Source organism: Manacus candei, unplaced genomic scaffold, assembly GCF_025592945.1.
Source record: "Manacus candei isolate 608988 ecotype Guabito, Panama unplaced genomic scaffold, ASM2559294v1 h1tg000028l, whole genome shotgun sequence".
Lineage (NCBI taxonomy): Eukaryota > Metazoa > Chordata > Aves > Passeriformes > Pipridae > Manacus > Manacus candei.
Genome location: NW_026138076.1, coordinates 35,445,166 through 35,460,542, shown reverse-complemented (window position 1 = coordinate 35,460,542; position 15,377 = coordinate 35,445,166). Strand labels below are relative to the sequence as shown.

Here is a 15,377-nt window from a genome sequence, read left to right as displayed (position 1 = left end):
CTCTTAATAATATTTTACATTTAGTATCTCGAAAATGTTTCTTCCTTTAGGTCTTTCTCATGATGTAAATATCCGTGCCTTGTTCTCACATACAAGGCAGACCTTCTGTAACTTGAAGGCTGCATCTGTACACGTCTCCAGAGTCTTGACAAAATAATGACCATAGGCAGAGAATTAATATGTTTGTTAGTGGGGTTTGTAGCTGTGAAATGTTGGAAAGGTAAGTGCCTTTACTCCAAGGTGCAGCATCCTCTGTGTGTGCAAGAGCTGATCCACAGCAGCCTTAGTATGTTGATTTGTTAATGGCAGATTTGTCTTGCAGGGAGCAAAGTTTAAAACAATATTGAGCAGCACATTTTTCACTTCAGTGCCTTTTTCTGATTCATTCTTTCCAATCCTCAGCACTGATGGCTACTGCTTCACTATAATAGAAGAAGATGAGTCTGGTGGACATTTAGTCACCAAGGGATGTCTTGGATTAGAGGGCTCAGACTTCCAGTGTCGGGTAAGGAAGTATTTCCTGCCAGAGTGTTGCTTGAATTTTTGATAGCTTTCAATTAAAGTGCAGTCAACAGACGTTACTGTGTCCATGTTTTTCACTTCTGTTCATTTGGCAGATAGTAGATCCACATTGATTGCAGAGGGGAGTGCATGTGTATCCCCAAAACATGATGCCATAGCTGCTCCTGACAACAACTTATGCTTTTGGTTTTGGCACTGCTGTTACTAGTAACACTCCCACTCAGAGGAAGTTTGTATTTAAAGAAATGCAGTCTAACTCCTGAAGTCTCCATGGTAGCTGAAGTTAGTTAGATATCATTTGATAGACTGCAGCAACTTTTATGTCTTATATGCAGTTACACTTTGGTTTTGGATTTTTGGTGCCAGAAATTCCCTTCATGTACTGTGATCATCTGATGGAAGACTATCTGCAGGAATGGAAGGGGTATGGGCAATGGAGCAAGGTGGCTCTAAAGTGTTCGTCTTTCCTCATGTTAACCTTAAATGGTTTCATATGAGTATAGGAATGATCTAATCATTAAGACCCATGGAAGGTATTTTACCCAGCTTCCCATGAGACCAGAATCAGCAGTTAAATTAGTCCACACAGCAATTCCTGTATTATTCTGACTAAACTGTTTTGGATACCCACAATAACTCATTATTGCAATGTAAGCCTAACTGATGGATGTGTGTGACTTTCAGTTCTGACTTGCACCATTGGAGTCATTCTGCAGCACTAGGGCACCAACAGACATAAGTTAGGAATGAGTTAATCTCTTAATTGTCTAGATGAAATATTGCTGGATACACTGGGTGGCAGAAATCCTTACTCCACACATCCTAGAAATCTGTAGCAGATTGCAGTCCAGCTAGTAAGCACATCTTTCTCTCAAGTGCCAGAATGACTATATATTTACAACACAGGTAATGAATTGCTTTCTATCAAATTGTTTGTTTTAGGACACTCCTATTCCACACCAAAGAAGATCTATTGAATGTTGCACAGGCCAAGATTATTGTAACAAACACCTTCACCCTACACTGCCACCACTGAAGAATCGAGGTAAGGGGGAAGTAAGGGGAACAAAATCCAGTCCTAAACTGATCTTTTCCTGCTGTTGCTCTTTGTACCTTAGGAAGAAACAGAGTCAAAACTGAAGCAACCCTGTCCAAATTCCCATGATTAGAGAGATAAATGGCATTAAACAGTATTGCTGCATTCCTGTAGTTGTGTGCGGAGCAGTGTCTTGGCCCATAATTGCTGATCCTTGCTCTTATTCCCACGGCACACATGCAGTGAACACCAGGTGCTTTAGAGTTGCACAGTTTTGTCCTAGCACAGACCTGCTAGCTATCAGTGATCATCCCAAAGATGTGGGATGATCCTCTCCCTCGATGTTAGTCATGGCAGAGGATGCCTCTGACTGTGTGTGTTTTTAGCCTGACAATCAAATTGAATCCTCTCTCTAGTCCCTGCAACGTGCATTACTGTCCTTCATAACTCTACACCTATCTGGGACCAGGTCTGCAGTGGTTAATTGGTCAGTTCAAGCTGACTGTAGTCCATTAAGCTTTTCTTCTTTAAAAGACCTGACACCAGCCCTAGGACAATAACAAGTCACTACACTGCATTTTTGACTTGAAAAATGTAGCTGAAAATAGAATGTAGGGTAAGAACTCATGCACTGTTTGTTGTGGGTTTTTTTAATTTGTTATTTGAGAGCAAATGGACATGTATTGGTAAATGCTGGGGAAAGGTTTTAGCATTTTTGTTCGTTTGTTTAAACATCACTTTCTGAAAGTTTGTAAAGTTACTTTTGTCTGGATGTTGCAGAATACACTTTCTTTTAGGTATGCCTAAGTAAGTGTAAACTCATCCATGATGAAGTGGCATTGGCAGGAATCGGTGCTCAGCATTGAGTCACTTCAGAGTTGCAGAAGAATTTATAGTCATGGCATTCTGTGTTGAAAATCCAGATCAGTGTGCAGATGCTCTCTTAGTTACACAAACAGCAGATACTTACACAAATGCATGCTTGGAGAATGCCTTTCACTCATGTAAGCTGTTCCCTTCATGCCTGTGAAACTCTGCACAGATGGGCTGCAAAATCAAGCCTGTGGAGAGTAGTATGTAAATACTTCACTGTTTACTAGCTTGCCATTAAGGCAGCAAAACCTCATAAAATTCTGACTTCCAACAGAAGAGTAATGTACTACTTTGTTGGTTTATTTAATTTTATAAAGTTATTTGGACTGAGAGAGAAGCTCCAAAAAGAAGTCAATATTTGTTCACACTTACTTAGTCTTTCATTAAATATCAATTTGGAAAACACTGCCATGATTTCTTCTTACTGCTGAGTTTATTCTACATTAAAACTACTTAAAAATACTGAACCAGGGCCTAACACTAGACATCCACCTTTTTGAGATTTTAGTTATTTGGCAATGGTCTCTGCTGCTTATACAGAAAGCAATAAAACAAGCTTTTGGTAGTGGCAGAAGGTGTTTAGACTGATGTTGGGTTTGTTCTTTGTATATATGGGGTAAATAAAGTATCACTTGGGCACCATGGTGGCAGACTCATTAAATAGCAGAGAGAATATTTGTTAAAAAAAAAAATATCATGGAGTTGGAGCAGGGTTCTAGCTGTTCTATGTTGCAAAGTTGTCTATTTTAGCATGACAAACAAAAGGCAATGTACTCACTCAAAATATTCTGAAGATTTTTGTTTGAAATAAACTCTCACACTACCAGTATCCTGTCAGTGTATTGCAAAAATACGTTTCAAGAGCTGCTCCATTAAATGTGGCTGAACAGGGCTGAAGTCAGCACCTTTATTAAGGCCTTAAGTAAATATGTCATTCTTGGTGCCAGGCCTGTTTTAATTTGTTGCTGCTGTATCCTAATATGAAACCTCAGAAAAAAAGCCAGTTAGAACTGTAGATCCTCACTGCAACTAGGCACAAATACTGTGTATAAATACATGCTACTGCCAGTGCCCAGTACTATGACTGTGATCATTTTATTTACTGGAAACATTAGTAAAAAATGTGCTAAGGAGCATGTGGTCTGTCCAAGCTTCTTGCCTTCACAGATGTTCTGAGATACATAAGATGCTGTGATAGTAAATGTGGTACTGGGGAGTGTGATTGTCTGATACTGTTAGAATTGTATATCAAATTTAACATAAACTATAAGTACAAAGAAAGAAAGATGAACTAAAAAAAGCTTATAGGAACAACCTTTTGGCCTTCAGGATTCCATATGTATGCTCCTTTAGAAATAAAAAACAAACAGAAAGTTGGCTTCTGATGAACTCATGTCCAAGATGACATCTCATGGGAGACAAAGTCTAGGGAGATCATGCAGCTGCAGGTCAGAGGTTGTTGAACTGCAAATTGACCTATGCACCAAGGTAATATCTACAAAGGCAAGCGACTTATGTTCTCAAAGTGCTTTTCCAGACCTGGCATGTGCTGGAAAGCGAGGTTTATCCCACACCCATCCTCCTACACCCCACATCCCCTAGCCCCCCAAAAAAGAAAGGAGGACCACAGACATGAAAGTGAGAGCTAGAAGAATTAACGCTGGTCAAAGCAAGACTTGTTAAGCAAGATGGAAGAAACAACAGCTAAGTGTAAGTTTTGAGCTCATCTCGGTACAGAACTAGCAGGATAAAATACCCCAGAGAAACCACTAAGTCGTTGTTCCAGATATACATCTGTCTTAATAAGGAAATGAAAATCATAATTGGGTCTGATATAACACCTTTGCTTTAAACAATAAAAGATATTCCTGGAAATCCCAGCAAAAGCACAGACTGAGACCAGTCAAAAGGAGAAATATGTCTTTACTGATTTAGAGCCTATATAAGCAGAAGTGGTGGTGCCACCGTGTCTGGCTCCCTGCCTGTATAGCTAGTGATGAATGGGCAAGGGAATGATTGGAGGAATGATGGGGTTTGATGTGTGCACACAGTCTCCACGCCTCGGATTTCACTGCCGTTTTTACTTGGATAACTGTAACATTGTGAACTGAAGGGACCTGGGGAGGGAAGCGAACCTCCTCTCCCTTTGATATGGTGACTTCTCCCTTGAACCTGCTGGGTGGCATTTTCAGTGCACTCCTCAGCATGGTCCCACGGATGGCAGTGAGAGAAACAAGTGGTGGAGGAGGGGGAAATCGTTGGAGAATAACTGAGAGGCAACTTGGTATCACTGAGCTCACCACTGACACCAGCATGCACCGCTGTTTTCATACTACATGAAACTATTAACGTGCTGTTTGCTGGGCTTCGCTATTATCAGCCAGCCAGAGTATGTGAAGAGGCTTCCCAAAGTGTTTGTTTTGCACTCCCCACACCATGCTCCTGGTAATCACTCACTGCTGCCTCCATGGAAGCTACTGCTTATTCTCATAACTGCTGCTTGGCACCTTGCAGTTACCAAGTAACATAACACTAAAAAGCACAGTGCTGGACTTCTTGAAGGACAGAGTATCTCCAGCACATAAACTGGCACTGACTGGGACCCACCACAGTCTTCACCACAGAGCCCACAAGCCAGTCATTAAGCAGACTCACAGCTGAGCTTCCCCATCCTTCCACCTGGTCAAGGAGGTGCCAAAAATTGTGCAGGGAAAGGGAGGTTTGTCCTGCAGCTCTGGGGAGAACGACTTGGGCTGGAGGAGGAGGAAAGAGTTGATCTCCAGCAGCACCAGCCTGGTTCAGTGCAGCAGAACAAACAGATATTGCTGGTGTAAGGATGAGGGCATGCATTTAATCTTGTGTTGTCCACATACCAGCAGGTTTATGAAGTCCTCAAGTGAGCAAGCAAATCAAATTCTGCCAAAATGCTTTAAAAATGCAGGAAGTGTTTGAAAGGTGAGACAATAGCTCGCTTATCATCAGTATTGTCTCTCATCATACGTAGCCAAATAAATATAAAGACATATGGAACTTATTCTCTCCTCCTGTGAGAGCTAGTTGCATGCCTGTGCTGTGCAGAGTGAACCACTACAAAAGCTATGTCAACTGACACTGCTGGCATGGGGGACATCACCCACTGCAAGAGCATAAGTGCGTTGGTGCTGCTGCACTCTGCAGCAGCCACTCCCAGCAAGGAGATCAGGACATGTTCCTTTATGTCGTGCATGCTTTCCTTGCACATGCTTCGCGTAATTGCATTTGGGTACCAAAAGAATTTTGCAGTGTTGGAGCCTGAAGTTGATCTGAGAGTTAAACAGCACTTCCAAAATGCCTTCTGGCCTCTGGGTAAACCAAAACTGCATTTATTTACTTTTCTGAATGGCAGAAGCCCATTAGAAACATTGAGCACAATGTTTGGATCACTTAAACACTAAAAATTACCGTAATTTGATTAAAGATTTCAGCATCTTTATCTTCCCTCTCCAAATGCATATACTCATGCACACACAGACAGCATGAACAGGTTCATGTGCAACACTTTGTGCCTGTATAAAGGCACGGATTTCCATGGCTTTACCGTCTAGCATACACAAGTATGAGAAAGATCTGAATTGCTCCCTCTGCATCTGATGTCAGCTTTCATTACTGCTAAGCACAAACCTCCAGCTTCCATGATGTCTTACTCTGTGAAGTAGGAAAACCCTTGCTGTGGACAGATATCCAGGTTTCTCCCAGGTATAAAATGCCACTATATGGTCTCTGTGCTCTGTTTATCTTCTCTTCAGCTGATGGGCTGAGGCATCTTAAACTGCTACAAACCACACATTTTAGAGGGAAATGGTGGCTGACACAGGCTGCTTACAAAGCACAAACTGGAGCCCTCAGCCCTGCTGAACAGCCATCGCCTTCACGAGAGAGGTCTGGATTCCCCGGTGGGCTCTCGGTTTCGACTCACAGCCCACTTGGAGTGGCAGGCCAGGGATAAATCTGCTGTGGCAGGGAGAATGATGGGCTTGAGTGTTTTCCTGATAGACATTGTGTCAGTGTCCCCTTTCAAAGGCGTCAGCTGTGTCTTGAATGTTTACATTGTTAATGCTCCCAGAGCAGGTAATGGCAGGTTAAAACATGACCAGTGTGATCAAAAGGTGAGTTGGTAGGTAATCTCTATTTGTAATGGAACGGGGAAGGGAAGAAATAGTTTGGGAGTGAAAAAAGAAGGAGAAACTGGATCTTTAAAATAAAAAGAGTCTGACAGTAAACTAAGAGTCCCTTAGGAATCTCCTGGTCTCATTACCCTTGTAAATCTGAAACATAATAACATTGTTCCAGGACAAGTCAATAAGGATAGATTTCTTGCATTCTATGATGTGTCAGGCATTAGAGTGAAGGATGCAAGACAGCAAGGCTGGAAGAGCTTCAGAAACCATGGTCCTCATTTGCGTTATACCAGATAGCAACTTCGGGAGGGTGGCACGTAGATACATGCTGGAATACTGTAATTTTGAGAGTTTGGGTAGTAGGGGAGGTTGAAAAAGCATACTGCTAGGTTTCTTTGTTTTTCAGCAGAGAAACATGATTGAAGGTCAGACTTGCTTGCCTGAGCTGAGAATACAAGTTTGGAGATCAATATTGTACTTTAAAGGAGAATATGAGTTTCACATGCCCAGATTGACTGAAATGTTTTAATAGTTTTTATGTAACAGAATTTTCTACAAGTTACTTGACACGTTTCATTTTCAGAGTGTTTTACAGAATAGCTACTGTAAGAATAGTTTTGCCCACAAACATGGGAAGGACTTACTGGCACGCAGGGCTGCTGTAAAGTGAATGGAGGAGAAAATTCCTGTTCAGGTGTTTAAAACAGGATCCAAGAGAAGGATTATTCTGTAATGAGGGAAATATACTTTCAAGATATCTTGTGGCCTGCCTTCTTGAGGGTTTGAATGGTCTGATGTGTCTTCCCTTCTAGGATAAATTGAGTTTTGTCATGGGGGGTTTTTCTGTTTGTTTGGTTGTTGTTTTCTTTTTTAATGTTAACTACTCAATAGGATGCTACTTAATATGACTGTTTTAAGATAAACAGTCAAGTTAAGACACAGAGTTACAGGTCTTGACTGATTTTTTCATTCAGACCCCAAAAGGGAATTGCAAATCAAGGCGATGTTTTGTCTGAGTGAGAGCTGAAAAATCAAATAGGCTTTTGGAGGTGCCAGTTCTGCCCTGGTCAATGAGGGTCAAACAGCACACAAAATGCCTGGGGACTCCAGGGGTATCTTGCACAGGACTTCATTAGAAAAGAATGGAAATGATCTTGTGCTCAACATACTTTTTAAGGGTGTGTCTTTTGAGACTGACTTCTTACCACCTCCCTTTCTGAATTTTCTACCTCTCTTGTTTTTAACTCCAGACTTTGCTGAAGCAAACATCCACCATAAGGCCCTGCTGATCTCAGTGACTGTTTGCAGTATACTTCTGGTGCTTATCATCATATTCTGCTACTTCAGGTAAATAAGGAATAATTTGGCTCTTGGTTAATGTTCCTCCCAACGTTTATCTTTTTATAGACTTAGGAATTTGAAAAAAATAGAAGTGGACATAAAGGAAAAGAAATGTGAAACTGTAATTTTATAGTGAGAAAATAATGTGTATTTTATTCATGCTAGTCACAGGTATACCTATGTGATGCATTTCATATAGAGTCTTTTGCCTAACATCCTACAAAACTGTTCAGGTTGAAGCACAGATTATTCTCTACTGAGTTTATGAAGGCCAAAGGACAAATTTTATATAGGGTAAATAAACCTAAGACTTCTAAATGTGTTTATGTGGTGAAGAGGTGACCATAAAAAAGAGGGCAATACAGGAATGTAAGTAAATGTTTCTAGAATGTTATCATAATATACATGGTTTTAATAATTTGTCACATTTTTTAAACAGTCCAAGATTCCATGACTCTACTTCCTCTGGCTCTTAAAAGTCCACTGCAGACAGTAAAATAAAACTGATTATTTATTTGATCTGTGTTTTAGTCATATTCAAGTTTCTGAAAGGAAAGCATTTGGTTGCTTACCCCAGATTGCACAGTCTTTGAGTGTTACACTTAAAAGTTTTTATGCTGAAAACAGTTACTAAAAATAAAATAGAAAATTTTGGCCAGTGAGTCCAGCATATTCCTCAAGGAAGCAGAGAAAGCTGTTAGTCTATAAATGAAGGAAATACGAAGGATGATGTACATTATTCAATGCACGTTGTTCATTGTATTCAAAACTAATTTTTTTTTCATGTAAAACGTCAGATACAAACGCCAAGAGACGAGGCACCACTACAGCATTGGGCTGGAGCAGGACGAGACCTACATTCCCCCTGGAGAGTCCCTGAAAGATTTGATCGAGCAGTCCCAGAGCTCAGGGAGTGGCTCTGGGCTCCCTCTCCTGGTAAGGAAGCAACACTATTTTAATGCAAGTTTCAAAGGCAAAAATGAGTAGAGGGAGACGAAGCAAAAGAAATTATATTTACATGTCCTCAGTTGTTGTTTTAGTGTTTTGGTTTTTTTCTCTCCCAGAAATAACAAGGATTTAAGCTGCTTTAGAAGCAGGAGACTTTTTTTCATGTAGACCAAACCAAAAAAAGCTTAGGGTTATTTTCCTACCTCATCTCATTTCTTATTCTAGATACCATAGGGTAAGTACAAGCCAAGGGAGCTCATGGAATTTCATCAGCATTTACCCCAGTGTACAGGACAGCATCTGGCCCACTGATCTTGTTTTCCTGCTTTGTATGTGCACCACACATTGGGTTTCAAAAAGTGACACATTATCTGAAGGGAACTGTAGCTCATCAAACTTGGAACCTATTTATTTGTAGGCTTCAATTTGCATTCAGAAGTCAAGAGGTATTTTTTTCCCTGTAGTGTGGCAATCTCAAACATTAAAAGCACAGGGATGGAGTTTGTGATTATTTCTGAACAGACTCCATGACGAATAAGCCTGCTGAAAAGGCAAAACCTTCTGTGGCAAAACAGTTCTGTTCTCCAGGGGGTTTTGTTTCTGGGGATCATCATTGCTTTTTAGAACTGGTAAGAAAGCCAGGTTACTTATTTAAAATACTGCTTCTGAGAAAATGAATTAGATTTCATTTTAATTTTTCAGAGATGATATGTCCTTCCTGTCTCCCAAACCTATTAGTTTGTAGTGATGGTATTACGGTAGGTGTTGTCCAGTTTGCATGTACTATCTCTTTTTTTTCCCCACACATCTTTTTTATACACCCTAAAGAAGAAATTAAATGGGAAGTTTTATATTTCCTTAAAAATGAAGCAAGGCTGAGTTTCTTCTAGGCTTTAAGAAAGCTTTGTCATATCCTATACTAATGGGATATGGGATATATCCACCCATGGAAAGGGAGGGATCCTATGTTTAGAACTATGTTTAGAACAGTTTAAAACTATTCCTAACAAGTGCTTCCAAGTGATTTAATTGTGAGGGATTCTTCCTTTGTTTGCTTTGGGTTTTTTGCGTAACACTTGCCACATTAAGGTCTTGGTCTGCACTTGATGCTCCTACTTGTTACAATGACAGCAAAAATGTAATAATTTTGAGTAAATATAAGGAACTAGGTGGTTTTTCTCTGAGAGGATATGTTTCCAGCAGCTCATGTGGGTAGCAGGTGCCCTGAGGCATCTCATAACAGTGAATGGCTCAGTACTTCATCCCAGGATCCCAAAAAAGCTGGTGCAATGCTGGTTATGCTTGGTTATAACAATGCTTGTTCTTTATGCCTTCTTCTGTCCCAGTGTACTGTTTGAAGGTGGGATGTACAGCCTCATTGGTGTCCCCAGGTCTGCTCTTGCAGTGGACAGGAAAACTAACTTCTGCTAATTAACTGCTGTAATGGCCAAGGTGGCACATCCCAGCTGAGTCATTGCACAGTAGCTCTCAGACCTGTGCTGCTCCATGAAGCAGGAGCCATCTAGTCTTCTGTCAGTCCACCCCTCAAGCCTGGAAAGTTTGCAGCCAGTGGACCAAGTGGTTTTTTCTCAAGACACTCTTCCCCTGCTCCCCCTTTGCCTACAAAAAACACACACTTTTTTCCCCCTAGACTTTCTCAAGCAGTGATTTTGTGTGGAAGAGAAATAAAATGAGTGCTATAATGAATCTTGTACTTAGTAATAGATGTTTCCTGCATTTCCCAGACAGCTACAACTACTACGAGTTCCCCATAAATGCACAGATGGTCCCATGCCTGAAACAAGTATAAAGAAAATCCTTGGCAATAATGCTCTAGACTTTATTGTGCAAGAGTTTCTTTTTAACTCTGTTTCTTATGCAAAGACTGAAACATCCAGGGTTATACTTTTGGGAAAATGAGATGCAAATTTATTACAAAATGTCACTTTATGCTAAACAGTAATGTTTTTCTTCAGTGCAGAGCATTTATTCTAATGGGTACAAATATTATACCCAAAACAAACATTTAGCCAAGATTTTGTCAATACGATGACATTTAGAAAGCGTTCTTTCTCCTGACCTGTTTGTACCTCTGACAGAAGAGTTTGTTGCAGGTCAAATGCTGCAAATCAAACTTTAAACCAAGAAAAAATAAGTTTTAAATAAAGGCTTTGGACCAACAAACTGGGATCTGTGCAAGTCTGTGCAAACAAGGAGAACCCCATTGGCCTTGACAAGTGTAAGGCAAAGTTGTTGCCTACCATGAATTCCCATGCAAAACAGGGGAAGGAGATTAGATGTTGGGGACATTTATTTCAGTGATCTGTCTGAAGAGTTTGCTAATTACAGTTTGGTCTCTACATTTTCATGCATTTTTTTTCCTATTCCCCTTCCAATGAGCTTTGCTTTTCAAGGGACTGCACCCCAGCCATAGGTATGAAGTTCTCTGTTCAAAATATTGAAGTTACAAAAAGTTAGTTTGTCTAAATTTTCATCTGCAGTAGCTGAACACATTTAGCTAAATGCCAGAAAAATAGAAAGAGCTGGTAATTGGATTGATTCCACTTGGGGAGAGGAAAGAAAAGGCCATGTAACTTTACCTGGCTGCTAACAGAGCTCAAGCAACAAAATATACAAATTTAAATAGAAATAAAATAAATTTATTTATTATTATAAATTTAAATAAAATAAATTTAAAAAGAAATAAAAAAATTCAGCCCCACTCAGTATAAATAATTCACATCAACACATCATTCAGCATACTTATGAAATCAGTTCATCCAACAATTTTGATTAACCTATTTGTTTTAGAAATCCTAATTGGTTTATGATACAAGAAAGGACTAAATTCCTTAAAATAAAATAAATTGTTCATAGGAAATCATTTGACCAGTTCTAGCAAGAGGAAACTAGGTTAAGGCCCTTCACATAGTATTCTGCCGCCTGAAAACCCATAACAGAAATGTGTTTTTCATTTTCTTAATGTAATTTAATAAGGAACTTTTCATCATTAAGTATTGTAATTCCATGTACTTTATGATGCCATTACATATATTTACACAAATTAAGTTATTTGATATAACTACATTATTGTTCAGGATGCATTTTTAAAATGGGCAAAATAGAAAGCAATAATGCTAAAATGACATTACAAAATGTTACAGCAAAATTCCAATGTAATATAACTGTTGTTCAATCACTGTATGAGAGTATAAAAGAGAATAAATCAATTTAAAAAATTCAGGCTAATCTCTGTTCTTGGCTTTCACTGATGTTAATCAAAAATAATGGCATTGAAGCTACCATCTTGGAAGTCTAATAATACATTGCAGGGCTGGAAAAATGGAATTCTGTTTAAATGACAGAAGAAGAAAGCTGGGACGTTTGAAATGGCTTTGCATAAATGCCACTGTATATTTTGCTTCTTAAAATTGTCTATTATGAAAACCAGTGGGTTTTTTACAAAATGAATGATGATAGATAGACCTTACCTAGTAGGTTTTGAGTTCATGTTTGAAATATGTTCATGCTGCAGTGGGATTGTGGCAGTCCTGCTCAGCATTACCAAACTGGTAGTTTCCACTAAACCTCCCAGGCATAACAAAGGAAGCAAATGATTCTAAAAATCAAGTTTTGCTTATTTCTGTCAGCCAAGATTCCAAAAAACATTTTGGATTACATGAAATGCATATGATTTCATAGGGATTCAGTTAGTGCATACTTGCTGCAATAAACTGCTTGAGATTTGTATCTGGGTGGTGGCAAAACCGAGCGAGAGACCACAAAATTGAACTTGTTCAGATTTTACCAGTTGCTTGGACTTTGCATGGGAAATGATACAATTATTTTCCTTCAAAATCTTTAAAATCCTGCTAAACCAAAAATCATCAGCTGTGGATTGAACTGGCAATGCTGTAGCACAAGAGGGTGAATCTCCTGTTGTATTAGGGAGAGGCTGAGTCAGCCACGAACACCAGTGGGTCATGTTGCAGCATCTACTCATGGTTTTTTTGTGAACTTTTAGAAATATATGATCTGCAGACATGTTCCAATCTGATGAGAATATTAGTCCACATTTGTCCAAGATTTTTTATGGTTATAAAAGCTTGTTAAATGTAGACACAGGGTCTGTCATCCTTATGAAGAGTATCTCTGCAGTGCTTCCACCATGTACATTGATCCTGCACTACAGCTGACTTTAGCATTAGCTCACAGTACAGGCACTGACAAAGCTGGCACAGACACTAGAAAGCTGTCTTCTAAATATTTGGGGGGAAAATTGCTTTTTATTGATATTTAATTATGAATATTAAAATACTTGTAGGCATGTGGGTCCTAACTCTGTAAGTAGTGGTTCCTAACACCGAATGTATATTTTGAAGTTATTAGGCTTGGCCTTTTCAAGGAGAGGTGATAGGAAGCTGCTATCAGTAATTTTGCTAGTTTTGGAGCGCTAGTACGCTTTTGACTCTTGTGAGCCCTCGCCTTCAGTCTCAGCAGTGTTGAATATATAACAAATATCCCCGTTTTAATCAAAATGTGTTACCTACCCCTTTGGAATTTGGGTAACATTGAGATTAACAGGAGTGTTTGCTGTCAAAACTTTTCCAAAAATAACAAAAAATATTCCACAAAGTGGCAACATCCCGCAGGAAAATAAAAAAATTCAAGGTTCACAGTCACAGGTTGATTTAGTTTCTTGAGAAGCCACAGTGCATTTTGAGCATGCATGGAAAGGCTTCTTCACAGTGTACTTACCAGCACTGCATCCTGGAGAAAATGGGGAGCATCTGCAATTGTGGAGCATTGCTGAAATCCGTCATGCAATGGCTGTGTATTCCACTTTCCTTGGGACTGGCTTCCTGGGAAAGAGACACAGAAGGAGGGAGGTGAATGCAGAGATTTGCACTGAGCAAAGTGTAAGCATCTGTCTTGGCATTTCGCAGGTTCAAAGGACCATCGCAAAACAGATTCAAATGGTAAAGCAGATTGGAAAAGGTCGCTATGGAGAAGTCTGGATGGGAAAGTGGCGTGGTGAAAAGGTAGCTGTGAAAGTGTTTTTTACCACAGAGGAGGCCAGCTGGTTCAGAGAAACAGAAATCTACCAGACTGTCCTAATGAGACATGAAAATATTCTTGGTGAGTGAAATTAAAGAGAATTTTTTGATAGTGTACAGGTTTCTTGAGTTTAGTAATTTTGTATTTGCTGTTATCTGATGTCCTTTCTGATGTGCTTTGTTACCTGCTGTGCTCTGCAATTAGCCACCCAGCGCTTTTCAAAGGAAAGTTGTTTCAAGGATTAGTGAAACATAAATAAAAGTTAAAAAATAATGGGGTTTAGGGGTTGTTACTCTAAACGCAGCACGTCTACTTCAGCCACCAGTATTTCCATATCTGGGCTTTCTGAAAATACATTAAAGGTTAGAGGTGACACATAGTTGCATGTAGGTAAGATGAAAGAAATGAAATGTTACCAAAATAAATCTGTTGAAGTGGATGACAGTCCAGAGTTCTGAGCAGTCAAAAAAAAAAAAAAAAAAAAAAGCTATGAGATGTATTAATGTGAAAATATCTTCTTTTTTTTGAAGGATTCATTGCTGCAGACATTAAAGGTACAGGATCTTGGACCCAGCTGTATCTTATCACTGACTACCATGAGAATGGCTCACTTTATGATTATCTAAAATCTACTACTTTGGACACAAAAGCCATGCTGAAACTGGCTTACTCCTCTGTTAGTGGTTTGTGCCACTTGCACACTGAGATCTTCAGTACTCAGGGCAAACCTGCTATTGCCCATCGTGACCTAAAAAGTAAGAATATCCTGGTGAAAAAGAATGGCACCTGCTGTATAGCAGATTTGGGCTTGGCTGTTAAATTTATCAGGTGAGTAGAAGTGAGGAGGCTGAGGAAAAGTTAGTAAACCAGATGCAAATGCTGTCTTAGTTGTTGACTGAGTGACCATGCACATGTGAGCATGCTCCTGCAGTGTATGTGCATACTTTTTGGGCTCTGCTCATCTGTGTGTGAGGTTATCAGTGTGGGTGAGAATGTCACATAAACACCTAATGCAAGTGTATAAATAGTTGTTTAGTTACATTAGAAACATTAGTTACATTTGCATAAATGTTCAGTTTTCATCACTTCATTCTCAACAGCTACTCTAGTATTGTTTGCACCCGGTAAAAGGGCATGGCACTGACAGATTGAAGTCTTGTCACTGAAGCATTCAGCTTGTCTGATCCCATGAAAATTCACTCACAACTTATATAGAAAAATACTAATCATTTGCACAAGTTACTAACTGGGATTTATTGAGAAGGACCCCATTTGGGCTGCCTTTTGTTTCATTTCCTACAAATCAAATTGCCGAAGTACAGATTTGATTTTTGAAATGGCTTTTAAATTTGATTTAAAAAAATGGTTGTGTGTTTAAAGAACTTAGAAAGGAGCAGACAAGTAGAACTTTACTCACTCCTGGGATTCATAAGGAGACATTG

The 15,377-nt window shown here is 39.4% G+C and overlaps 1 protein-coding gene across 6 annotated transcripts in view; it reads left to right on the top strand.

The window, feature by feature from the left end:
• BMPR1B (bone morphogenetic protein receptor type 1B) overlaps positions 1-15,377 on the top strand; it is a 242,618-nt gene that overhangs the window by 217,605 nt on the left and 9,636 nt on the right. For all 6 annotated transcript variants that reach the window (XM_051789776.1, XM_051789775.1, XM_051789778.1 and 3 more), the window contains 6 exons: positions 403-505; positions 1,465-1,567; positions 7,839-7,935; positions 8,727-8,865; positions 13,824-14,016; positions 14,466-14,763. In XM_051789776.1, coding sequence (XP_051645736.1) covers positions 403-505; positions 1,465-1,567; positions 7,839-7,935; positions 8,727-8,865; positions 13,824-14,016; positions 14,466-14,763 — 933 coding nt within the window. The remainder of the gene's footprint in view (positions 1-402; positions 506-1,464; positions 1,568-7,838; positions 7,936-8,726; positions 8,866-13,823; positions 14,017-14,465; positions 14,764-15,377) is intronic.